General features: G+C 38.4%; 1 protein-coding gene across 8 annotated transcripts in view; it reads left to right on the top strand.

Annotated features, from left to right (window-relative positions):
- The first annotated feature begins 5,209 nt into the window (after window positions 1-5,209).
- Window positions 5,210-26,212, top strand: part of SLC10A7 (solute carrier family 10 member 7) — a 256,508-nt gene continuing 235,505 nt past the window's right edge. For all 8 annotated transcript variants that reach the window (XM_036077808.2, XM_036077810.2, XM_078069293.1 and 5 more), the window contains exons 1-4: window positions 5,210-5,540; window positions 12,398-12,480; window positions 18,534-18,670; window positions 23,307-23,382. In XM_036077808.2, coding sequence (XP_035933701.1) covers window positions 5,441-5,540; window positions 12,398-12,480; window positions 18,534-18,670; window positions 23,307-23,382 — 396 coding nt within the window. In that variant the 5' untranslated portion in view covers window positions 5,210-5,440. The remainder of the gene's footprint in view (window positions 5,541-12,397; window positions 12,481-18,533; window positions 18,671-23,306; window positions 23,383-26,212) is intronic.

Genomic DNA, 26,212 nt, shown 5'->3' with positions numbered 1-26,212 from the left:
ACAGTTAAATAAAATCTACATTTCATAACCTAGGGTCTACAAACACATACATGATCTGGATGATCTGGCCCCTGCCTCTTCCCACTCAGTCCCCCTCCCCTGCAACACACTATATTCTGTCATATTGGCCTTCCTTTCTATACCTTTAACATGCCATAGTAGGCAGAATAACGGTCCCCAAAGATGGCTCCATTCTAATCCCCAGAACCTGTGAATATGTTATTTTACATGGCCAAAGGGACTTTGCAGTTGTGATTAAAGGAGGCATCTCAAGATGGAGACATTGTGAACCCAGAGAACCCATCATAATCAGAAGGGTCTTTATAAGTGAAAGAGGGAAGCAGAGTGTGTCAGAATGATTCGTCATGAGAAAGACTGGGTGGGCAGTTGCTGACTTTGAAGATGAAGGGAGCCAAAAGCCAAGGACTGCAAGTAGCCCCTAGAAGCAGGAAAAGGAAATAGATTCTCCTCTAGAAACCCAGAAAAGAGTGCAGACCTGCTGATATGCTGATTTTAGCCCAGTGAGATCCATTTTTGAATTCTGAGCTCCAGAACTGTGAGATGACATATTTGTGTTGTTTCAAACCACTAAGTTGAGGTAACTTGTTAACAGCCACAGTAGAAAACTAATACACATGCCAAGATCATCCTACCTTAGGGAAGTAACTTAGGTTGTTCACCAATTGTTCCCTCTGCCTTGAAGTGCTCATCTTCCAAATATTAGCATTGTGGACGTTTCCCCATCATTTGGGTCTCTGCTTAAATTGCATGCCTTCAGAAAGGCCTTCTCCCACCACTCAGAGTAGCCTCTTTGTTACTCTATCATGTGACTTGTTTTCTTTTCATCATGGCATTTATCACTACTTATTCCTTTTCTTTTTATGCAATTATTGGAATACAGAAGCAAAGCTGAACCCTTGTCTCTCACTTTTCCTTGTAACCCCAGTACCCAGAATAATGCCTCGCAAAAGGAGCTCAATAAATATTTGTTGAATAAATGAGTAACCGAGCATCTGTTCCGTGCAAGGCAATCTATATACACTATCCCACTGAACCTTTTCAACAGCCTGATGAGCTAGAATTCCTCTCAACATTTTATTAAACATAAAGTCCGTGAGAGTAAGATGTATCCCTGTTTTGGCATATAGTAAACATTCATAAGTATTAGAAGTAAGCAAACCATCTTCAAAGAGACTGAGTAACCAATGTGAATAACAAGGTTTAAAAGTAAATATTTGCTACATTAATAACTATGGTTTCCATAAGCTATTGTTGAAGAATCCAGGAACTATAGCAACTGTGTTTTCATGAGCTCAAACCTTCATTTTACCTGCCTTCGGACATCTCTCCTTATATGCCTAGGTGGCCTTGCACACAAGATATAAACTAAATTTAAAATCTGTTCCCCAAATCTGCTTTGTAAAGATTCCCTGGCTGAGTGAATGGCACTGGCATCTATCTGAAAGACATTCTGGGAGTCATTTTAGACTGCTTCCCCATTCCCCTAGAGGTGACTGGTCATTTTTTTTTAATTCTTTCTGCTTAACAGTTTTTATACTAATTGTCTTTCCCAGCTCCATTCACTTAGTCACTTCTTCCTGAACTGTTTGTGGAGAGAATGCTTCTTAAGGAATTTTCCCAGCACACTGGACATATCATCACTAGCCAGTCTAAAATCCTTCAGTGGCCTCCTAAGTATTTAATAAAATCTGAATCCTCAGTGATGACATGAGAGGTCATACGTGATTTGTACCCTGCCCAGTTCTCTCTACCCTTTCCACATCACTCTCCCTTCACTGACTCATCTAGCTATCCCAGTCTTTGAATTCCATGGTGTCAAGCTCTTCCTTGCTGAGTAATAGCTTTCTCCCACCTGCCTGCTCATCCTTCTGATCTCAGCAGGCTTTCCCCAATCTAGATTATTCACAACATCCTGTTCCTTTCCAATGGCAATTCGTAATTACATGTTTGTTTACATCTGTCTCCTCTACTAGATTATAAACTCCTGAGGGCAGGTTTTGTCTTTTTTTGTTCATAACTGAATGCACAACACTGACACATGCTGGCACGTAGTGGAGACCATTAAATATTTGTTCAATATACAAATATAATATTTATTGAACAAAGAGCATTTTTCATGTGTCTTTTAGAGACGTGTGCTTTCACATGTACATTTTCATTGGGATGATGTCAGGTGAAGTGGCAGGGGTAATAAAGAGAAAAAACTAAGGTGAAGAGACAGAGGGAAGGAAAAAATGACAGGAAAAAAATGAATGAAAGAGAAAGGGTATAGAATTATTGAAGAAAAAGTAATGGAAGAAAGAGAGGGCAGGAAGGGGTTTGTAGTAGGTTGAACAGTGGGCACACCAAAAACAGATCCATATCTAATCCCTGGAATCTGTGAATGATTCCATTTCTAGTTTTCTAGAGTTGCCAGAACAAAGTACTGCAAACTGGGTGGCTTGAAACAACAGAAATTTATTCTCCCACAGTTCAGGCCAGAATTCTGGAATCAAGATGTCAGCAGGGTTGGTTCCTTCTGGGGGCTTTGAGGGAAAAATCTGTTCTATTTCTCTCTTCCAGCTTCTGGTGGCTGTTTCCGAGGCAGAATCTTTGGCATTCCTCAGCTTGTGGACACATCACTCTAGTCTTCTGCTTTCATCTTCATGTAACTTTCTCCTCCTCATGTCTCTTTTGTGTGTTACCACATGTTCTCCTTATAAGGACACCTTAAGTGGATTTGGGACCCATCCTAATCCAGTATGACCTCAACTAATTACATCTGCAAGATTCAATTTCAAATAAGATCACATTTGGAGGCTCCAGGTGCACATAAATATTTGGGGTCATATTCGACAGAGTACAATCACCTAATTTGGAAAAAGAATATTTGCAGGTGTAGTTAAGGATCTTAAAATGAGATCATTCTGGATTATCTGGGTGGGCCCTAAATTCAATGGCAAATGTCTTTATAAGAGACACACAGAAGAGGAGACATAGACAGAAGAGAGGAGGCAATGTGAAGACAGATGCAGAGACTGGAGTGATGTGGCCACCAGCCAGACACACAGAGGAGAAGATGATGGGAAGATGAGGGGCAGAGATTGGAGTGATATGGCCATAAGGCAAGGAAGCCAAGTTATGCCAACAACCACCAGAAGCTGGAAGAGGCAAAGAAGGATTCTCTCTCTAGAGCCTCCAGAGGAAATATGGCCTTGCCAACACCTTGACTATGGACTTTTGGTTTCCAGAGCTACGAGAAAACAGATTTGTTATTTTAAGGCATCCAGTTTTAGGTATTTGTTAGGGTAGTCATGGGAAACTAATATAGGTCTTACAGTAACATAACAGAAATCGCAGCACACTATATTTTCCTTTAAGTATCATTAAAAACAAAAAAACCTTTCCATGCGTTAGATTCTCCTGTAAACAGATCAAAGAGCTCTTAGTAAATAGGAATTTGCAAACAGCCATAAAATTAAACTGGCCTAATTCTCTGTAATCATAACATATAATGATTTTTTTTTTAAATACAAGAGCATATCTTCAATGACTGAAGATAATTGTGTGTAAACTATCTTTCATCTCCACTTATCTGGTGACTGCCTGATAATTAACATCAGGTTTCATCACATCTCATGTGATTTCTTTCCCATTTTCAGGTTGTTTAATGTCATCTATGTCTTCCTATTAAGTTCTTTTTATCTTGAGTTTCACTTTTTGTCATTGTGCCTGATGTAATAATTAGATGACACTCCACACTGTGTAACCTACGACTGGTGGCATAACTGCAAAAACTGGCTTAGTTTTTGGACAGCAAGTCATGTCATCAAGATAAAGCTAAATAAGTAGAGGAAATTACCAAATGAGTCTCTTTCAATCTCCAGATAAATTCAGAATTAAAGGCTGGCATCACTGAACAATCCTAGAAGTCTCTTACAAACCTGAGGTTCCAGTTAGACACCACACTACTTCAAAATGTCAGATAGTATTTTATTTGTTCATTTATTTTGGTGCATACTGGGGAGAAGTTGAAGTTCCTGCTGGGTCTAGGAGTAAAAAGTCCATTCATGAAATAATCAATGTCACTGGTTGCTAGAAAACCTCAAGGGAGAAACTGGGGGACAGCTGGATAGAATCTAGCACGAGGGCCAATGGAAGGCGGGAGCTCCCCTCCATTCGGTTCCTCATCATTTTTTTTTTTTTTTTTTTTTTTTGACTTGAGGTCCTTGGCCCCCTTCCCACAGTTGTCCTGCTGCTTGGGTGGGCAGGCCCTGAGGGTCAAGCAAGAGCGTGCACTCGCGCACCCTCCAGACTCCCTTGCTCGAACCCCACTCTGCCCATCCTCAGCTTCGCTGGGAGGGAGCTTGAGGACTGTCTGGAGGGAACTTGAGCACTCATCACTGCCCCCGAAGGAAGACCTGGTCCCCTGCTCCCAGGAGAGTACTGAACCCTTGCAGACCTCCCCACTGCCGGGGGCCTGCGGGGTCTCGGGCCTCGGGGCCTCGGGTCCAACAAGCCACGGACCTGGCTGGTCCCGCCCGCCCTCTCGGGATGCAGAGGATGCTGGAAGGCAGGGGTCCTGCGGACTTGGGCGTTAGGTGAACGCCCAATTTCCAACCCACCCTCGGGGCTAAAACTCCTCAAAAGAAGGAGCCGCTTTCCCGCGCGGACCTCGGAGCGCCTCTAACTCCCGGGGCTCCCGCGGAGAACCTGGAGACCGACAGTGGCCTCCCCTTCCCCCGGCGCACACGTCAACGCCGGCGTCGGGGAAGCGTCGTAATGCCCCGAAGAAGCGCGCCACTAAAAAAAAAACCCCTGAACCCCGCCGCCGCAGCTGCCAACGGAGAAATCCCTGCCTGGAGTCCATGCTAGCCTTTCCCGCAAGTTCATGGCGAAGCAAAAGAAAGTTTCTCCATGGATGTGCTCCAGGGGCGCGGGCAGCTGTGCCTAAAAGTTTGTCGGAGCGGGACCCTCGATAAGGCTGGGTAGCTGTGAAGTCTAACGTCTCTCCGAACACCAGTCATTCCTAAGGTTCCGCAGGTCCTGGCGGTGGCGTCTGTCAGCCACACCAGGCAGCCAGTTTCCCTTATCTGATCGCCTGCCTTGGCCGACTTGGCCCGTGTCCGCTTCAGAGCATTTGTGCTTGGGAGCCGCGGATAGAGCTGCCGTGGCAATGTGCGCGTCTATTATGAGGCGTGTGGTAGTGATGGCGGCGCTCACTGAGACTTCCCTGTCACTGGATACTACTACTCCCAGCCCTCCTCAAAGCCGCCGGAGCAACCCCCTGGTCTTTAGTTTACAAGTGGCAATTTGACTTGCTCTGCTGCATGTCTGGAGGGACCGTGGAAAGTGTGGAGACGCCCCGGGGATTAAGCGATCGCAGCTTAAAAAGAAAAAAAGCCAAACAAATAAACAAAACCCACCCACCCTAACAAACATGAGGCTGCTGGAGAGAATGAGGAAAGAATGGTTCATGATTGGAATAGTGCTGGCGATCGCCGGAGCCAAACTGGAGCCATCTATAGGGGTGAATGGGGGTAAGTGCTGCACCTCTGAACGCTCCATCGCGATTCCCACTTCAAAACTAATTTTCGAGTCTGGGAAAGGAAGGGGAGACCGTAGTCGGGAAGTGGCTAGTTCTCTCAAGGGCACTGACCAGCTCGGGGTGTCATTTGGCCCTTTTGCTGATGTTTTAATTTACCAACCCCAGATTGTAATTAGGAATGGGGCAAAGGAATTTGAACGCAGGTTACCTTTTCCACGAACAATCAATGAGTATCCTTAGTGTTAAGGAGTGAGCTTACTGAGAGTGAAACTTACTCCTCTTGCCTTCAAAGTAGCATCCTATCCCAAGGGACGCTAGGTTGCCAGGAGTTCCTTATCTATCTTGGAGTGGCCACCATTACCTTGTCTATTTCTGGATCTTCCCCCCCTTCCCCGCCCCCACGTTTAAAAAAAGGGGGTGGGGGAAGAAAAAGAAAAAGGGATACCCTTCATTCTCCAATTCAGATTTTGTGGCCCACATGTTGCAGAATGATGATTTGCTGCAATTGCCGCCGCTTCAGAAACTCCCAAGCCGACTGACACGTTGCACTTTTTCATTACAGGACACTACTTCCGTGTGCTGCCAGGACTCAGTTGTTAGTACTCTAACAGATACAGTCTGTGTTAGGCTATGTGTAGTGTGTATTTTGGCAAGGAAATGTAGGCAGGCTAAAATCATACTCAGATTTCTGAATAGTGGGAGCCTTGTAATGTGGAGGTGGGCATTGGTGGAAACGACTGGAAATATTATTAGTCTTTTATTCTCCTCCCTGCCTTTTCACCCTTAGACAATCTTGTCCTACTTTTCATAAACATTAATTGAATTTCTTCAATTCATTGTCTTTTTGACCTTGTCAGTTTCTACCTTTATTGATAGTTTTAATAGGTCAGTCATACAACAGGGACAACTAAGAACAGAATTCAGCACACACAATCTTTTAGGAAGTGCTCAGTAAGCTATTTGAAGTTATATATACCTCTTTGTTAAAACATGTTGGAAGTGAATGAAATGATCTCTCATTGGAACAGTGGTTCCTTCTACCATCTACCCTCAATTCCTCCATTTAGAAGTAGCTGCAGGGAATATTTTAAAAGGAATTATTTGAACAAAGATTATGAGGATTAAAACTTTTTATTTATTTTATGTTTTTTCCTTCTATGTTCACCTTAGTACAAAATGTGTAGAATACGTAACTGAGAATAAAGCTGATGTTCATCATGGTTTCTCCTTCTGAAGATCTTTGACCTGGCTTCCCTGGGAGCTTTTGGAAAACTTGTGAATGCTGTTTCAAGTTCTGTCAAATGAGTGCCCTCTGTTCCTGGAGCTAGCTGGATGGGCAGAATTAAAGTTAGAGTGTCTTTGTGGTGATCTGGAATGTACACTTAACTAGCTTCAGCAGCACACTTTCTAGCTTATGGTGTTAGATCTCTTATTTGCTCATTGTTAAGGTGTAATTACAGGTGATGTATTATCTTTATGTTTAAATCTGCAGGCGCTAGCTTTGGTAAAATGCTTTTTATTTTATATTCCCAGGATGCTGTGGAAGAAGGGTTATTGAATGCTGAATCATTTTCCTAGGGCTTCTTCAAAGCCCTAGGAAAGATGGATTCTGTAATCTTATTTGTTCCTTCTGACTCTGCTTCTTGAAGTTTTGGTATATTATCGTATCTTAGAAATAATTGCTTCTGATTTTTACCAGTACTTAAGCCATTAATCCAGGATAATTCACTTCTTTGTTTAATTATAAGAGTAGAATGTTAAGAGCTGAAAGGGACCTTTAAGTATTTTAAGCCAACAAGCTGCTTTTACAGTTGAAGATACTGAGACCTGAGGTCAGGTGACTCATCCTTGGTTAGTTGGCTAGCTCAAGAAAGAGGCACTGGACACCAGGGCTCTCCCTTTTTTTTCATACTAGTTGCAAAACCCATACGAATTTTCTTGGCAAAAATAATTTAAAATGAATATTATAAAGAAGGACTCTGCAATAAAGGCATTTTCAGTGCCTCAATTTTAGCTCAAAAGAGCAGAGCAGAATCAGCTAATATTAAATAACAATGTACTCATGTGATTTGATAACTGTCCATGTGCAAAAATTACTTTTTCCAAAAAATTAGAACAAACGATTGTTTGGGATTTCTTATATAGGCTGTCAGGCTAAGTTCTTGATAATTCTGTTGAGCTTTTAATTGACCTTCCCACCTGTGAAACCTCTTAAGTAAAAATAGACCTCCAAATAGTACCAAATAACACTTTCACTTCACAAGTTAAAACAATAAAAATCTAGGATAAGGAGAAGAATGGTTGCTGAAAATGTTTCTATTACATCTTGCTCTTTAGAATGGTCAAAAGCACCTCTTTTTTTTTTTTTTTTTTAGATTTTATTTACTTATTTGAGAGAGAGCATGAGCTGGGGGAGAGGCAGGTGGAGAGAGAGAGGCAGACTCCCTGATGAGCAGGGAGCCCCATTCGATGCAGGACTTGATCCCAGGACATGACCTGAGCTGAAGGCAGATGCTTAACCAACTGAGCCATCCAGGCGCCTCCAAAGCACCTCTTTGTACTTGTGATTTTTATTTTTTTTATTTCTATTTTTTTGTACTTACAATTTTTAGTCATAGGTTCCATTTATGGGCTCTGTACACTTGGGAACTGTGATTTTTAGTGCCTTCATATTGACTGAACAATTTTCAATAGAACAGTTTCCTAGACATTCTTTTAAATAGGAAAAGTTTTGGTAGTCTTAAATTTGTTAAGGTGTTCACTTCATCTTTACCTGGGTCAATACCTTAACGACTACACTCTTTATACTGAAGTGATTTAAGTGCAAGACCTCTGCACTTAAAAATATCATACCTTTGATCTGACCTCCCTTTAAAAACAGTCTGTACGGCCAATAGGTGAATTATGTATCACAGGAAATTTATAGGTAATGGAAACCTGAAAATTAGAGATGTTGAATGACTTTCCAAATGGGAAAAAGCATCACATGTACTAGCCTAGATAATTTAATTCTTAGTTCACTGTCCTTTTTACTCAGGTACATTTCATTTTTAAATATATAGGAGAAGTTGAAAATAGTCGGGGTAAATGTAAATGTGTAGATTCTGAGGTGTTGATAATCTGTTCCAGTTCCAGTGCAACCCAGGGAAGCCCTGAGCTATGCACACCTTAGAGTTTACCAGAGTCTAACACTGTGCTATTCATTCTTGGGAACAGAAAGGTTTCCTTCTTTGGAAGGACAGAGTAAGTTTCTCATTTCTACCTGCATCTTAATTTAGATTATTGACATTAATAAGACATAAATCCTAAAAGGAAACTGCTTTGTTTTTCCATTAAAAAACATAAGCAGAAACATGTTGAAGCTAAAGTGTGTTCGCATTAATATCCTAGATTAGGTTTAGAAGTGAAATTTACTTGGTGATGAGTAGATTTTATGAAATGGTAATAGTTCCTTGCATTTTTAAGCATTCCAAATCATTTTCTTTTATCTCCCCCAATAAAAAGCATGGATTTGGAGAGCCCAAAAATTACCTCGTTTTTTCTGGCTAATTTTTCTTCTGATTTTGCTACCCTATTCCATTTTCACTGAGAAACTTTTTTTTTTCTTTTGTTTAAAGGAAAAGCTAAAACTTTTATTTCTGCTTTGAACTTTATAGCCATCTTAAGATTCAGATCTTATTCAGATCTATTTTGGTGACATGGAGTATATAATCATTATCTTGGAGAGAGGCCAGATCTCATTTTTATATGTAGTCTCAACTCTCACCTCTGGGCAAATATTTACCAAGTGTTTACTTCAGGCCTGTGTGACTTCTAGGTCCGCATTCCCAACTTGGGCAATCTATTAGCATTTCAGTTGATCACTTCTCAAAGGGGCTTTAGGTTTCTTGAAATCAGAATTGATTCCTTCTTCACCCCACCTTTTTTTTAAGAGAAGGCGAGAGAGGCGGGAGAGGAATAGGGGGAGAGGGAGAGAGAGAGATCTAAAGCAGGTTCCACGCCCAGTACGGAGCTCAGCGCAGGGCTAGATCTTACGACCCTGAGATCATGCCCTGAGCCGAGATCATGTCCTGAGCCGAAATCAAGAGTCGAACACTTAACCAATTGAGCCTCCCAGGCTTTTGAAAGGTACATTGTAGGAAGACATGGAATATCTTCATCATGTTCTTCCATGGATTAAAGTTGTTTAGATGTGCATCTAATACAAAAGACAGTGTACCCCATCTCTAGAATTTAAAACATTAAAAGCCAGGAATCATTCCACTGAATTATGCCAATCAGTTCAGAGTTATCATGTGTATTTGGGTGTGTGTGTGTGTGTGTGTGTGTGTGTGTAGCATGGAAGAGTTAGCTTTTTAAAAAAATATAGTTGTTGGCCAACTAACGTAGATGCTTTAGCTGCCCCAAAGAAACATGCAGTCTAAGGAAACCATGTCCCTGCTGTGGAGGTACATCTTTGGACAAGTCCCCTGCTCTCCTTTGTGACCACATTGCTCATTTTAACTCATCCTATATAGAAATTCTGGGGCTCCACTGTGGGCAGAGGTGTAGTTGACAAGAATAAGGTCTCATAAAAAGCAAAGGATTGGAGGAGAATAAAGATTTTATTTATTTATTTGAGAGAGAATGAGATAGAGAGAGAGCATGAGAGGGGGGAGGGTCAGAGGGAGAAGCAGACTCCCTGCTGAGCAGGGAGCCCAATGCGGACCTCAATCCCGGGACTCCAGGATCATGACCTGAGCCGAAGGCAGTCGCTTAACCAACTGAGCCACCCAGGCACCCCAGGATTGGAGGAGAATAAAAATGAGTTCAAACAAACAAACAAACAAACAATTTAAAATTCCTGGAAGGCATTTACTTCTAAAACAAGTCAGATTCCTTGACTTTAAAATATGTTCCTGAATCAGCTTCCTCAGCTGTAGAGAATTTCTAAGTGTGAGCTGTAGAGACAGATTCACTCACAAGTATAAAAAACGCACCTCTTTTTAAGTTTTGGAATACTTTTACTGCCTTGAAATGTAATGCCTTTTGCACTTGCCTTCTTCCTTTTGCTCCCTTTTCTCAGATCTCAGCAAAATAATTTGTTTAAATGCCAAGTATATACAAGAATTTATTGCTATGTTTGAGAAGATCTTTATTTCTTTTTGTTCATTGATATAGTACAAATGCCTAAAATATCAGAGTTGCTTAGTAAATATTTGTTGACTGAATGGTGATTTTTCCTGAGCTTGGTCTTACTTCGAGCAATACCTGTGGGTATGGTGGAGGGCCGCAGGGAACGCTGGAGCTATGATTGTGGTCTTGTTGCACAAGGGAGGGTCTTAGTTTCCTAGTGCTACCACACCAGATTCACACAAACTGGGTGGTGTAGAACAACAGAGATTTATTTTCCAGAAATTATTCTGGAGACTGGAATTTTGAAGTCAAGGGCCATGCTCCCACTTAAGACTCTAGGGATGAATCCTTCCTGGCTTCTAGCTTGTGGTGGTTGCCGGCTGTCCTTGGTGTTTCTTGGCTTATGATAATATAATTCCAGGCTTTGCCTCTGTCTTCACATGGCCATCTTCCCTCTGTGCGTGACTCTGTCCAAATTTACCTCTACTTGTAAGAATACTAGTCATTGGATTAGGGTCCACCATAATCCAATAAGACCTCATCTTGACTTGGTTACATCTATCTGCAAAGAACCAATTTCTAAATAAGGTCACATTCATAGGTTCTGGGTGGACATGAATTTTGGAGGACACTATTCAACACAGCATGAGAGGGCTGAATAGAATGTCAGATATGAGGTGATCAGATTTTAAAATGTTGGCATATGCCAGTGTTTCTTGACCTCAGCACTATTGACATTTTGGACATGTTAATTCTTTGTTGTTGGGAGGGCTGTCCTGTGCCTCCTAGGTTGTTTAGCAGAACTCCTGATTTCTGTCTACTAGATGCCAGTAACACACCCCACTTGCTGAGTTATTACAACCAAAAAGAATTTCCAAACGTTGCCAAATGTCTGTGGGAGGCAAAATTGCAGTTGCTGGAGATCCACTGGTACATATGGCATTTTCTCAGACTACATCTTTTAAAAGAATGTTGTTCTTTGGTTAACACATTGGGTCTTTAAGACAATTGTATATAGGCTACAAAAAGAAGTAAGTATCAGGGTTGCTGTTATTGTCCTCATAGCATTAACACATTTGGGGTGATGTCAGCCTAATTCCAGAGAGGATTTTCCAGAGGTCAAAATCAGGATTGTCTGGTTCACTACAGTATAGCCAGGGCCTGGCACAGTGTAATAATAATTGCAAACCTAACCTATTGTTAGTACTCTATTACTCTATATGCGTTATCTCATTCACATAGTAAGTGCTCAAAAAATATTTGTAGAAATGAATACCCTTGGGCAGAACTGAATGTGTGAATGAATACAAGTTTTATTTCTGGTATCCTAGAAGGAGTAAAGTAATATTTGCTAAAGAGAAGGGACCTTCTTCCACTGATTCTCTTTTTTTTTGGTTTGAGGAATTTTGATTGTTATATAAACACTGATACTGTGGCAGATGCAATTAGGTCCTAATACTAAAGGAGGTTGCCTATCTGCTCTCACCCAGGAGAGTGTTCTTCTGGTCTGAGGATCCTGTGCTGAACTGGACAGCCATGGTCCTTGCCTTCTGGAAAATCCCCTTCGGAGTTAGACTGCATCGCAGCAAATGCTTAACTCTGTCAGAACAGTAGTATACTAGGGCAACACTAAGATTTGAAGCACTATTTGCCCTCCCCCAATGGATTCTTCTTTCATACTAAGTTATCTGCTGGAAATTCTTATCTAACAGTAACTCATTTCTGTCTCTTTAGGACCACTGAAGCCAGAAATAACCGTCTCCTACATTGCTGTTGCAACAATATTCTTTAACAGTGGACTATCATTAAAAACAGAGGTACTGTAACCTATGGGGCATGTGATAAGCAGGGAGAAAAATTTAATTTCTGCTTATTATTTTGAAATTTCAGAATTCTTTTGTAAAGATGTATGTAACTATGGCCTCAAGGCTTCACTGTAACAAAAGATAACTTGAACTTCAGCAAAGGACTGTGTTTTGAACCTACATATTATAGAAATTTTGTAGTTGAACAACACAGACCCTGAAGGTATGGTTATCATGGGTATGTTTTTAATACAGCGACTGAACTGAATGAAGCATCTACTTTAGGTCTTCCTCAGATTGTGGTGGTGACTGTGGTGGTGAATACTGTGGCACATTTAAGTTATGGATGTTTAGTTGGCTTTCCATAACTTCCGTGAATGAACTTTTGTTGTCAGGACTCATGCTGCTCAAATGATGCATGTTATAACTTTTAACTAATTTGTATGTTTTAAAGTATATTCTTTGCTGGCATAGCTATTAAATATTAATAAATGTTTTAAGAGAGAAATTGAGATTTTTCATACCATGTTACAGTTCATCATGAAGACATGTAGATAATGTTATTTATTGATCCAGGTGTCGCTGAACATGGGATTCTCCTAGAATTAAAGAAATCAGACATTTTTAACATCCAAGAGAGGAATGAGTAGAATTTATGATTCTCTTTTGATTTATAATAGAAGGGAAAAAAAGGAGAAAAATGTCTGTTTATTTTTGAAAGAATTACTTAGGGTTTTTAAAGTTCTTATTCTAAGATGCTTATTCTTATATAGATAGGGAAATCTTACTATGCAAGGATTTTTTTGGGGGGGGGATAGCTTTAAAAGTTGAAATTTTGTTTCAGCATCATGTCTTGCTTTACTTATTTTCTTTTAAGTGTGATTTGAATGAGGACCGAATTTAGTTACCTCTTTCTTTGGCCATCCTAATAGCAACATGGAAAAAATATGGTTTTACTAAATTTATGTATTCTGTAGTTACCTGGTTGGTATAAATCTTTCTATTGGAGCATTTTTTATATAGATGGGATCCCTGTGTAGTATCTGATAAATTTGTGTTAAAAATTCTGACTATCCTTACTACCTGTTCTTCTGAAAATAACTGACATGGGACAGAATTTCCTAAATGTGTTAAATCTAGTTTTTGCAAATTATATTGACATGAAAGGACTATTATCAGTTCTTAGAGGGCACAGATTTTTTCTGTCAACATCTTCGTTCTATTGGTTCTCAAATATGGGGCCTAGTGATACAGAAAAATATTTGCTACTCACATGGTGCTGGACTGTTCTTCCTTGGAGGTCTTCCTGCTGGTTGTGGCTAATGCCCTTTGCAGAGCAGCTGCCTTACCCAGTCCTCTTCTTGGGACGTTGCTCTATGTCCCCTGGTGGTTGCTTAATGGTTACAGCTGTTACTTATGCCATGAGATATCTGGCAAGAGACTTGATTCTCTCACCCCTAGTTTCTTGCTTAATGTGATTCTGTAAAGCAGCCAACTTTGTGGGATGCAGGAGTTTAAGAAGGAAGAATGTCAGCTTATCAGCATTTCTCTAAGGACCCAAGTCTTCTGTAAGCACCTAGGAAACCTTCAGATCCAGCTAATTTGGATCTAATGATGAAATGCCTTAATCCTGTGCTTTATCACGGTATCTAAGTAGCCATCAAAGCCATTTCTTCCATCAATGGCCCTTTCCAAACTATACTACATTAAGTCATTTTCAAGATCCATTTAACTTAAGATGTTCTAGATTGCATCATTGTATGTTAAACCATCTTTAAGCCCTGCTAATTTCCTGGGCAACTGAACAGTTTTAAGTTAGGAGGTAGCAGTCTTGTTATTTATTTTCTAGTTAATAATCTTACGTTTATTTCAGCTGGGACTACTGTTTTTGAGCCCTATTAGAATAGTGCATTTTCACACACAGGAGACAGTAAATTATTATTGACTTGAGTTTATTTGAGCATTTACAGTGGTCCCATTCAAGTTTGATTTATACTGAACATTTCATGCAGTATTACCCGTACATTGATGTAATGATGTATATTATAAAATTTGTCTTGCTAATTTATTAAAATCATAAAGAACTGTGTGTTAATACTTAATACTAAAAAGATTAATGCTGTCTTCAGTTTTATGACTATTTCTAGATTTTAAAATATCTGTTGAAATGTTTTCTGAAAATTTATGTATTAAAGTCAAATAAGTCACATTTGAAATATATTTTATGTTTAGCTAATTAGGAGCTACAATTTCAGAGGATTTGTCACTTAGCAAACCATGACAGGACCAATCTCATAATACCATGAAATGCCTGTGGCTACAAGGCACTGTGTTTGGCACTGGGTTGGAAACAAAGATGAGCAAAATGCTCAGGGCCTGGAAAGGGTCCTGAGTAGGGCAGAATATACAGGTCTTTTCTTAGTTTCCTAAACAGATTATTTTTTGAAGTTCTATTACCTTAGAAGTAAATATAGCAAATTTTAAATTTCAGGTTCTTGCTGCTTGTTTCCAGCCCAGAGCTATGAGACTGATTCTCAGAAACTGAATCAAATAAAGGTCAAATAAGGGTTAGAAGGGAAATTGGTATGTAATGAAAATATTTCTACATCTCAGTCAGAGTCCCTGATTTTAAGCAATTTTTGATACTGTCAGTGATAATTCTGGTATAATCAGTATTTGGAGTATCTCCTTAAGTTTATTTTAATGGAATTTGACCTGTATTACATGTGAATAAATAAAATGTCATGCAGAATCAACTTTTCAATTATTCATGACAGCATTTATCTGAGTATATGGCCCTAAATTCTGCATGGGTATGTATGGAATAAACATCCAACTATTTTGGATGTGATAGTGTTCACTGGCTTTTTCTTTTCCATTGTTACCGTATTTTATCTTTATGCTTGTATGAAGAAGATATGGAAAATATAATGCTGTTGTCAAAAGGCCCCTCATGACCCAACATGGTCAGCCTTTGTGATTCATTTTGCTGGATTCTTTATTGTTCCATTGTTCTGATGTGATGGCAATTGCTTATAATTGTCATTTATTACATCAGCTAGTATTTTTAAACTACATTTTGTTTTTTATAACTTTTTCTGATTATAAAAGTAGTATTTCCCCATTGTAGAAAGATTAGAAAGAATAAAAACAACTAGTAGTAACATCTCTGTGATTTTTAGTCCCTTTTTTCCTAAACATGTTTTACATACAGAATATTTAAAAAGGAAATATTTTTAAAAATTGTATATGTATACTTGCATATATATCACATATGCCCACACATAAATAATCTTTTTTCCCATGTAACTTGTAAAATTATAATTTTTCATGTAATTTAATATATTAATTTAATTTTTCTTCATGTATATAAAATTTACATTTTGTTTACTTTTATGAACATAAATCAGAGGGTACAAAGGTATATATGATGAGGAGTCTTTTTTTCTCCCCTATGTCAGATATCTGGAGATAACCAATGTTAATAGTTTGTATCTTGCCAGAGATATTCTGTGTAAAACATATGTGCCCCCCTTTCAAGCTGTGGTGTTTGTACTGCTTGTCACCCTGTCTTGTTTTACTCAAAAAACCTATCTTGGAGATTGTTTCATATCAGTACATAAAGAACTCCTTGTTTCTTTTTGTATCCTGGAAAGCATTCCATTTTATGAATGTGTCATAATATATTTTATTAGTCCTCATTGATGGACATTTAGGTAATTTTTAAGGTTTCGCTGTTAAAAAAATGCAGCAGACGATAACCTAAAAATTGTCCATTTTCCCACATTTGGGAGAAAATGTGAAGGATTAATTCCTAGAAGTAGAATTGCTAAGTCAAATGTTATGTGCAGTGTAAGTTGTGACAGATATTCCAAGTACCTCGAAGAGTGTCAGGTTCTCAGTGTTTGTTGACTGAAGGAATGAATTGCCAGATTGCTGTCCCTAAGTTGTGCCAATTTATACTCCTCCTGGTTAAGTAGGGAAGAGATCTTGTGTTACCACATGCTTGTCAACACAGTTTTAACATGGTTTTCACTAGCTCGGAACAGTCTTGTTATACCTTAAGTTACTTAATTATTCACCCATTTTTGGACTTTTAATTTGTTTCCTAATTTTACTATACTAGATGATGCTGTCGTGATCAATTCTGTATATAAATACTTATAACCACATTTTATATCCTTAGAATAAGTACCTAGACATAACACTTTGGGATCCAAGAATGTGAATCATGTTATAGTCTTTGAAATATATTCCCAAGTTACTTTTCAGAAAAGTTATGCTGTTTCATATTCCTATCTAAAGTATATGCAAATTCCTGGGCGCCTGGGTGGCTCAGTCGTTAAGCGTCTGCCTTCGGCTCAGGTCATGGTCTCAGGGTCCTGGGATCGAGCTCCGCATCCGGCTCCCTGCTCAGCGGGAAGCCTGCTTCTCCCTTTCCCGCTCCCCCTGCTTGTGTTCCCTCTCTCACTGTGTCTCTCTCTGTCAAATAAATAAATGAAATCTTAAAAAAAAAAAAAAATAAAGTATATGCAAATTCCTTAGTAACTGCATTCTGGCTCATCATTTTGTTACAGTTAAAAAATTAAAATATTAATATTTACTTGGTATTTATCAACCACATCTGAGTATATTTGAGTGGGATTTGGTTTTGAAACTGCTGAGCATTCTTGGAACTGCTGGTGCTCCTCTTTTCTCAGGGTGAAACTTTAAGAATTCTGATACGGTGTAAGGATGACTCCTTTGATCTTAGATCTGATCCATGGACCTGGTGTGGCTTCTGGTCTGCCCTGGGCCTCCCATCTGTCCGAAGTTAGACCCAGATTGCCAGAAATTACTTAGGTGTCATTAGAGATGTTTGGTGGCCACACTAGCACTGCTGTGTGTCTTCATACAGGGAGATGTGTAGTGCGAGCCGATGAGACAGATCCCTGAACGTGGTGAGCAGAGTCAGCATTAACCCACTGTCCATTCAACTGATGGACTTCGGCTAATGTCTCTGAGGCTCAGGACTTCTTAAATGTCTTACTTGAATGAGGGGAGGCATTCCAGTGCTATGCTTGTAACCAGTGAATCTCTGGCATCTTTGTGCTTTAATGACTTCTTGCATATTTTATTGGACTTTTTTATAGCACTTATTTTTATAGTATTTTTTCTACTACTTTCTGAATTTATTTCAACTGAATAATGCTATAACTCAAAGAAATTCAAATGCAAGTGCTTGTTAGTTTGTACATATTTGAACCCCCAAATTTAACTCAGTATCCTTTTTTAGCTGTGAGACATAGAGCATGTGCCTGGTTTGTCGTGTTTAATGTGACTTTCTTTCGTCTGGGGCAGTAGTGTGGCACGATGGATGAAACAGACATGAGTTTGCTAGCATACCAGAAATGAGTTTGATTCTGAACTGCACTGAATGGTGGCTCCCCACCTCAATTTCCTCCTCAGTAAAATATATTAATAATATCTAGTGGGGCTGTTGTGAGGATTAAATGAGATAACATACATAAAGTGACAAGCTCAGAGCATGGCACATAGCTGCTGTTCAGTAAGCATTAGCAAAAAAATCCAGAAAGTTGATTTGGGGGGAAAAAGCCATTTTGAATTATAGAACATTGTTGGGGAAAACATTTCTAAAAATTATTATTTGTGTGTAGATTTGGTAATATCTTGCCAAAGTAAGGCCTTTTTAGAGATTAATCATATTTAATTAAAATGTGATAGGTCCTTAAGTAGTTATATACATGTTTGTTCATAGCGTAAACAATCCTTAGGTCTATACTAATGTAAAGGTACTTGGCTCAGTTTTGGTCCAGAATTTTACAAATCTGAATTGTTGGGGTATATTGTATATTCAGAAAAAATTAGAATTTTTCAGAAATTTTGTATAAAAATACCTCTTTTCCCCCCTTAAAGTCTGTTATGCATATACTTAGAGGTAAAGATTTTAGCTCTGAAATAACTCCAAATTAAAAACTAATTTATTTGATGTTATTTTAGTATCAGTCTCTCTTCAGAAAAATAGTTTTCTTACCTTTGCTGTTTTGTGTCTTTCATTTTTGCAGGAGCTGACCAGTGCTTTGGTGCATATAAAACTGCACCTTTTCATTCAGATCTTTACACTTGCATTCTTCCCAGCAACAATATGGCTTTTTCTTCAGCTTTTATCAATCACACCCATCAATGAATGGCTTTTAAAAGGGTACGTTTAAATATTTGGAAGGGTCCACTTTTAATGAGGCATCTGTGGTGACTTTATTGTTTCTGTGGCAACTATATACAAAAGGGCTTATGTGTGGTATTTTATAAGGAAAAAAAACACTTGAAAAATTATTATCCTTTAAAATGATAGTGTTCATCAAGGAGAGTCACCAAAGAATTTTAAAACATGATCTTTTTTTTTCTTCTATCTAAGGGTTTTATTAGTAAATTTTTTTAAATTGTAATTTTGGTATTGTTAACATACAGTGTGATATTAGTTTCAGGTGTACAATATAGTGATTTGACAATTCTATATATTACTCAGTGCTCATCAACATAAGTGTGCTCTTAATTATAACACAATCTTAAAATACACTGTCATGTTTAATCTTAAGGTTCTGGGATGGACACTGTTCTGGGAATTTTAAAAAGCTGTGTTGGGAGAGAGATGGAAGGGAATAGAAGATGTTAGATACGCTGTCAGTTGGGTGCTTTAGCTTGTACATTCTGTATCTTACCGAACGTATACAGATAGTAGGTGAGTCTAAGAAGTGTTTTTTAAATGTATAGGAAAGAAAAAATATATATAGGGAACAAACACTTTTTTACTTGTTCTATGTTTGATATGATAGTTGAATTAACAATAGATTTTTATTAGACTCTTTTCTTCCATTAAAAATGCCATGTTTATTAAAGGGATTTAATGAATTTAAAAAATTATTTGAAGTGGTTTAAAAATAATCACATTTTAGCAGCATGGTATAATAGTCTAATAGTTAAAACACTGAACTTAGAGTCCTGAGATCCCTTTCTGACCCTGTCCCTAACTTGCTGTGTGACTTTGAAGAAGTCATGTCATAGATTTATTTATTTATTTATTTATTTTTTTTAAGATTTTATTTATTTATTTGACAGAGAGAGAGACAGCGAGAGAGGGAACACAAGCAGGGGGAGTGGGAGAGGGAGAAGCAGGCTTCCCGCGGAGCAGGGAGCCCGATGCGGGGCTCGATCCCAGGACCCTGGGACCATGACCTGAGCCGAAGGCAGACGTTCAACGACTGAGCCACCCAGGCGCCCCCATGTCATAGATTTAAACCTTACTTTCCCTGCCTATAAATAATGAGGATAGGATACTTTTACTGTCTGCTTTGGTAATGGTGTGCAGGATCTCAGTTGAGATCACTTACTCATCTATTCAGGTCACTTATTTTCTTCCTACTGTGTGCCAGGAGTTATTATAGGTGTTAGAGAAACAATAGTGAACAAAAATGGCAAAGTGCCAGTTAGTTTTACAGGTTGAGAAGACCTGGGTGTGATTGGCAATAAACCAAGTAAGTGGATGACTAAGATGGAGATAAGTGATGGGAAGTAAAACTGTGATATGGTTGAAAGTGGTTGGGTGGGCAGGCCAGTGATTAATTTAGATGGCAGAGTTCTAGGGATAGAATGGTCTAGGCAGAAGGAAAGAATGTGCAAAGGCTGTAAGGCAGGAATAAGCCTGGTATGTTCTAGGGTCAGGAAAGTGATGATGATGGCCAGAGCCTGGTGATACAGAGGAAGAATAATATGACTTGGAGCTGGAAGGGTAGGCAGGGACCAGGTCACACAGAGCCTTGTAGGTCCATGATAAAAGCATTCAGATTTTACTCTGCATGCAACAGAAAGCTACTGGAGGGATTTAAATGACGGAATGTCGTGGTCGGATTTATATTTTCAAATTATTGTCCGTGCTGCTGCGTGGAGAATAGATAGTAGAGGGGCTGAGAGAAGCCTAGGAGAGCAGCTTAGAGGCTCCTGTGGTAAGGTCACCATGCAGTAGAGAGAAATGGGCGCTGGAGGATTTACTGAGCTCTCGGAACCTAGAGGGGGATAGGATGTGGAGAGAGGAGGACAGGGAGGAATCAAGGATGACTTCTGGGTTTTGGGTCTGAGCCACTGGGTAACTGGTGGCATCATTTTCTTAGCTGAGGAGAAACAGAGTGGGACAAGAAGGGGAAATTAAGACCGCTGGTTTGGCCAGATTGAGTTGGAGAGAATGAGCATAAAATTTTCACCGAAAAGCATAAAATACGGCAGAACTATGATGACATCATTTTTGAGCAGCAATGTATGATGCATAGTAAGAACAAATAGTTACTGAGTGTTTCCCATGTAAAGGGCACTCAAGGAATAGGAAGATATTAACTCATTTTTCTTGTATTCAGGGAACATCCAGGGTAGTTGGATATGTGGGAGATATAAAATAGTAACCAACCACAGTGGGGCAGCATATGAGTTGTTAGATAAGTAGTGTAATGAGTTAAAGGGTAAGAGGTTCAGCAAAGGTTGTGTATTTCTAAAGTAGAGAATTCAAAAATAAGGCATTAGTGGGAGGCAAAGATAAAAAATCTCCTCACAGCCATGTGGCAGAAGGTCTGAGCTACTGGGCTGAGGCGTTTGGGTTTGCATCTGTAGATGATGGGGAGTTCTTAAATGTACTAAACAAGAGAACAATATGCTAAAAAGTGGTCATTAAGAAAGATTAATCTGATAGCATTGTACTGGGTGTGTTATTAGTAGAGTAGGGCTTACAATCTCAGGAAGCTAAGATACAATTCTCACCTCAGGATATGAAGCTTAAAGGAATACGCACTTGGCCTAACTAACTTAGGGAAAGCCCTTCCTAGCCCACTTTTTCTCTGTTCCCCTCCCCCCGTTTGAGAGTACACAGTATGTTAATGTGAGGGAGTTGCAGACTCCTACCTCAGGAGCATGTTTAAGTCATGGAAATAAATAAATATTTTGAGCACATCCTTCTTACCTTGCTGTGTAAGGGGAAAGAGTGGAGGTAGAGAGACCATTCATTTATAGAAGTCCAAACTTGGGCAAAAAGCATCTGAAGAGGGATGCTGGCAACAGTCATGGGAAGAATGGGAAGTTGGTTGTGGTAATAAATTGATTTATGAGGAGCAAATGGAACCACGTGTAACTCCAAAGTTTCAAACTGGACATTAGGAAAAAACCCACCAAAAGTATCCCATTGACAGAAATAAGTCAATTCAGAGGTGAAATTGATTTTTTAGAAAATATTAGACATGGGGGCGCCTGGGTGGCTCAGATGGTTAAGCGTCTGCCTTCGGCTCAGGTCATGATCCCAGGGTTCTGGGATCGAGTCCCGCATCGGGCTTCCTGCTAGATGGGATGCCTGCTTCTCCCTCTGCCTCTGCCTCTCTCTCTCTCTCTCTCTGACTCTCATGAATAAATAAATAAAACATTAAAAAAAAAAGAAAATATTAGACATGTTTAATTTGAGGTGGCTGTCACAGGCAGCTACAAATTTGGGAATGGTGGTTGGGGCTAGAAATGTAATGGCAACAGTTTGCTGTTATTTTTTTACATTTTGCTGTTACTTATTTACATTTGTGTATTGAATATTCTTGGAGGTAGGAATATATAAATATATATATAAATAAATATAAATATATATATACACATCCTTGTGTAGTATCCTAACTACAGAACACATGTGTGATATGTATTCAATAAATAGTGAAGGATTTTTTTTTTTTTTTTAAGACAGGGAGAGCTCTGGTTTTTTGTACATAGAAGGGAAGGGGCCAGAAAAGAGGGAAAGATTGAAAATACCTGGGAGGACCTGTCCTTAGTGTTGGGGGTAGGAAAGATAGAATGCAGAGAGGCTAGAATAGTAGGCCTAGATAAGTCTTTGACCCTAGATTCCAGAATAAGAGTTTAATCCTTGGTAGGTGGCTTTGTGAATTTGGACAAGTTATTTAACTTCTCTTTTAACTTCAGTTTTCAGTAAAATGAGAATAATAATAGAATTGACCTTAAATATTTGTGAGGAAGGAGTAAAGTATCTAGAAGAGTATCTATTATAAATGGTAAATGCTTAGTAAGTATCAGTGATGATAATAGTGATGATCATGAGAAAGGCTCAGAGATTGGGAATTGATAATAGGACAGACAATTTAAGCATCACTTGGGAAAATAGACCTTAAAAGAAGTCTTGAATTGAACTGGAAATTCTTTTAAAAGTGTTTTCTCATTTTCAGTCAAAATGAATTAAAGCTTTTCTTTTTCTTTTTTCTGATTTCAGAGATAATGTAAATTCATTGCATAAAGCTTAAATGATACATTCTTACAAAATTAAATGATACATTCTTACAAAAGCGAGAAGAGGTCATCTGTAATCCTGCACTTAAAATTTGTTAAAGTCAGGCACTCTGTGGCCTCTGTTCCCTATATGAACTTTTCTACTTTTAGTCAGGCCAGCAACTCGCTATGTCTAGAATGTATATTCGATCTAGGTAGAAAGTATATCCATGCTTTGGGTGATAAGTAATGTTTTATATCTTTAGTATTTAGATTTACTACTCATAGTTTCATTCGCTTGTTATGCAATGTGTTTTCTATCCTAAACTAAAAGAATAGACTTCTTGTCATGATCTGGGGAGTATACACATAATTTAAGAAAAACTAAATTTACTACGGTTTGAATCCAAGAAGTATATGATCATGTCATGCTTGTTCTTTAATGGTTACAGCAACAGGAACATTTTTTTTTATGAGCTGAAAGTTTGAGAATTGCTATTTATAATTGAAAAAACCTTATAATTGCATTTTCTTTTATTTTTCAGTTTGCAGACAGTAGGTTGCATGCCTCCCCCTGTGTCTTCTGCAGTGATTTTAACCAAGGCAGTTGGTGGAAATGAGGTGAGTCATAGGGCTAACTTTATTTAAACATAAGTAGATGCTTTACTTTTATTTTATTTGTTTTTATTTTGTTTTATTTTTTATTTTATTTTTATTTTATTTATTTATTTATTTTATTTTTAAAATTTTATTTAATTTTATGATGAAGAAGTCATGTCACAGAAAACGCATAACTATAGCAGCTTATGAAAGAAGTGTAGGTATATTCATTAATTTGGATGATGCTAAAATTAATGCTGATGAGTGGAAGTTAGGATTTCAAAGAGGAGGGGCAAGGGAGGTAAATGAAAAAGAGATGGTGGTTTTTCTATCTCAGTGGGAAATTGGGAGACAGAAGACAAGCAATCCAAGGAAAGGTACTTTTCATCCCAGACTGATGAGCTGAGGATACCTCTATGGCCATTCCTTAGTTCTTAAAAAATTTCTAGCAAACTAAATTTGTGGAGAAAGGGTCAATATACACTTAATGACAAGTAAAGATTATATAAAAAGGAGAAATGAGGCAAGGTTTCTTTCTTTTTTAAGATTTATTTATTTATTTTAGGGAGAGAGAGTGGAGGGGGGGTAGGAGGGGCAGGCAGTCGGAGAGAGAATCTCAAGCAGACTCTGTGCTGAGCCAGGAGTCCAACATGGGGCTTGATCTCATGACCCTGAAATCATGACCTGAACAAAACCAAGAGTGGGTGGCTGAACAGACTGCATTACCCAGGCACCCTGAGGCAAGGTTTCTGAGATGAGTTCAAAGAGATTATTCAGCAGCTAGAGGACTGTGGCAGAGTGCTTGTATATTGGGACAACAGTTGTCCATTTCAGGGCTACTTAGAGGTGGTTCCTCTTGGCTGAAAGGCATGACAACTTCATACCGAGGGACTTTGCTTCATGATAGCTTATTCCCCCTTTTCAATTTACAGTGTCTCATTCAGAAAAGAATACTATTCAAGAAGGGAAGATATAAGGGGTTCCTACTTCAAAAAAAAAAAAAAAGGATTCATTCTTAGGATTTTGCTTTCTTAGCATTTGTTTTTATTTTCATCCACTTTATTTATTCTGAAAATATTTATTAAGTACCTGCTATATTCTTTTTAGAAATAGGTTTATTGAATTATTGTGGACATACAATAAGCTGCATACATTGAAACAATTTAATGTTTTGACGTATGTATACCTGTGATACCATGACCGCAATCAAGATAATGAACATATCCATTATCCTCAAGACTCTCTTGGGTTCCTTGGTAATCCCTCCCTCCTGCCTTTCTGGTTGTCTCTCTTCCCCAGGCAACCACTGGTCTGTTTTCTGTCACTGTAGATTAGTTTGTATTTTTGGAATTATTGGTATGTTTTTGGTATTACTGAAATTATATAGTATATGTGGGTGTGTGTGTACACACATATAATACATTTTTTTTCTTTTCTGCCTTCTTTTTTCACCATAATTATTTTGAGATTCATCTATGTTGTATGTATCAGTAATTCAGCCCTTTTTTATTGCTGAGTATTATTATTTTTTATGGATGTACCGTAATTTGTTTATCTTTTCACCTGTTGATGGACATTTGGGCATTTTCACTTTGGGGCTATGAACATTTGTGTATGAAACTTTTAAGTGAATGTGTACTTTCATTTCTCCTGGGACTACTTAGGAGTGGAATGTTTGGATCATCTGGAGGTATATGGTTTAGCATCTTCAACCAAGGGAAGAATCACCAATAAATAGTTCTAAATCATTTCTGAATATCTTCTGAAGTGGACCATTTCTATCAATAAACAAGCACTCTTCTTTGGCCACAGGTGTATATTTAACTTTTTAAGAAATTGCCAAGCCATTTTCCCAAGTGGTTGTACCATTTTATGTTTCAGACAGCAGTGTCTGGAGTTCCAGTGCTCCATAGCTCATCAACACTTGGTATTGCCAGTCTTTTTAACTTAGCCATTCTAATATGTATCTAGAGGTATCTCATTGTGGTTTTACTCTAATTTATATCTCCCAGCTACTAATAATGGTGAGCATTATTATCTTTTCATGTGTTTACTTGCTGTACATGTCTGCTTTGGTAAAATATCAAATCTTTTGGCTTCTTCTTCTTCTTCTTTTTTTTTTTAACTAGGTGGTTTGTTTTCTTATTGATCAGCTTTTTGAGTTTTATATATTCTGGATACAAGTCCTTCATTACAAAGCATAGATATATGCTTTGTAAATATTTTTTAGTCTGTAGCTTGTCTTCATTTTCTTACTGGCGTCTTTTGAAGAGTAGGATGGTAATGAAGGCAGTAAATGTGGTTGGATTCTGGATGTATTTTGAAGGCAGAGGATATGCTGATGAATTGAATGTGGGATATGAGAGAAAGAGAGGGGTCATGAATGACTCCAAGACTTTGACTGAGTAGGTGAAGAGGGGATTACAGAGGGTTTTTTTTTTTTTATCATGAATGGATATTGTACTTTGTAAAATGCTTTTTCTGCATCTTTCTTATAAAATGCTTTTTCTGTGAATATTGAACCACCCTTTTGTCACGGGAATAAATCCCACTTGATCATGGTGTATGATTTTTTAAAAATATATTGTTGGATTCAGTTTGCTAATATTTTATTGAGGATTTTTGCATCTATATTCATAAGAGATATTGGCCTGTAGTTCTCTTTTTTTGTAATGTCTTTATGTGATTTGGGTATCAGGGTAATGCTGGCTTCATAGAATGAATTTGGATGTTTTCCTTCCTCTTGTATTTTTTGGAATAGTTTGAGAAGAATGGGTACTTAACTCTTCTTTAAATGTTTGGTAGAATTTGCCTGTGAAGCTGTCTGGTCCTAGATTTTGTTTTTTGAGAG

This window comes from Halichoerus grypus, chromosome 3 (genome assembly GCF_964656455.1).
Source record: "Halichoerus grypus chromosome 3, mHalGry1.hap1.1, whole genome shotgun sequence".
Taxonomy (NCBI): Eukaryota; Metazoa; Chordata; class Mammalia; order Carnivora; family Phocidae; genus Halichoerus; species Halichoerus grypus.
This window is presented reverse-complemented; position numbering and strand designations above follow the sequence as displayed.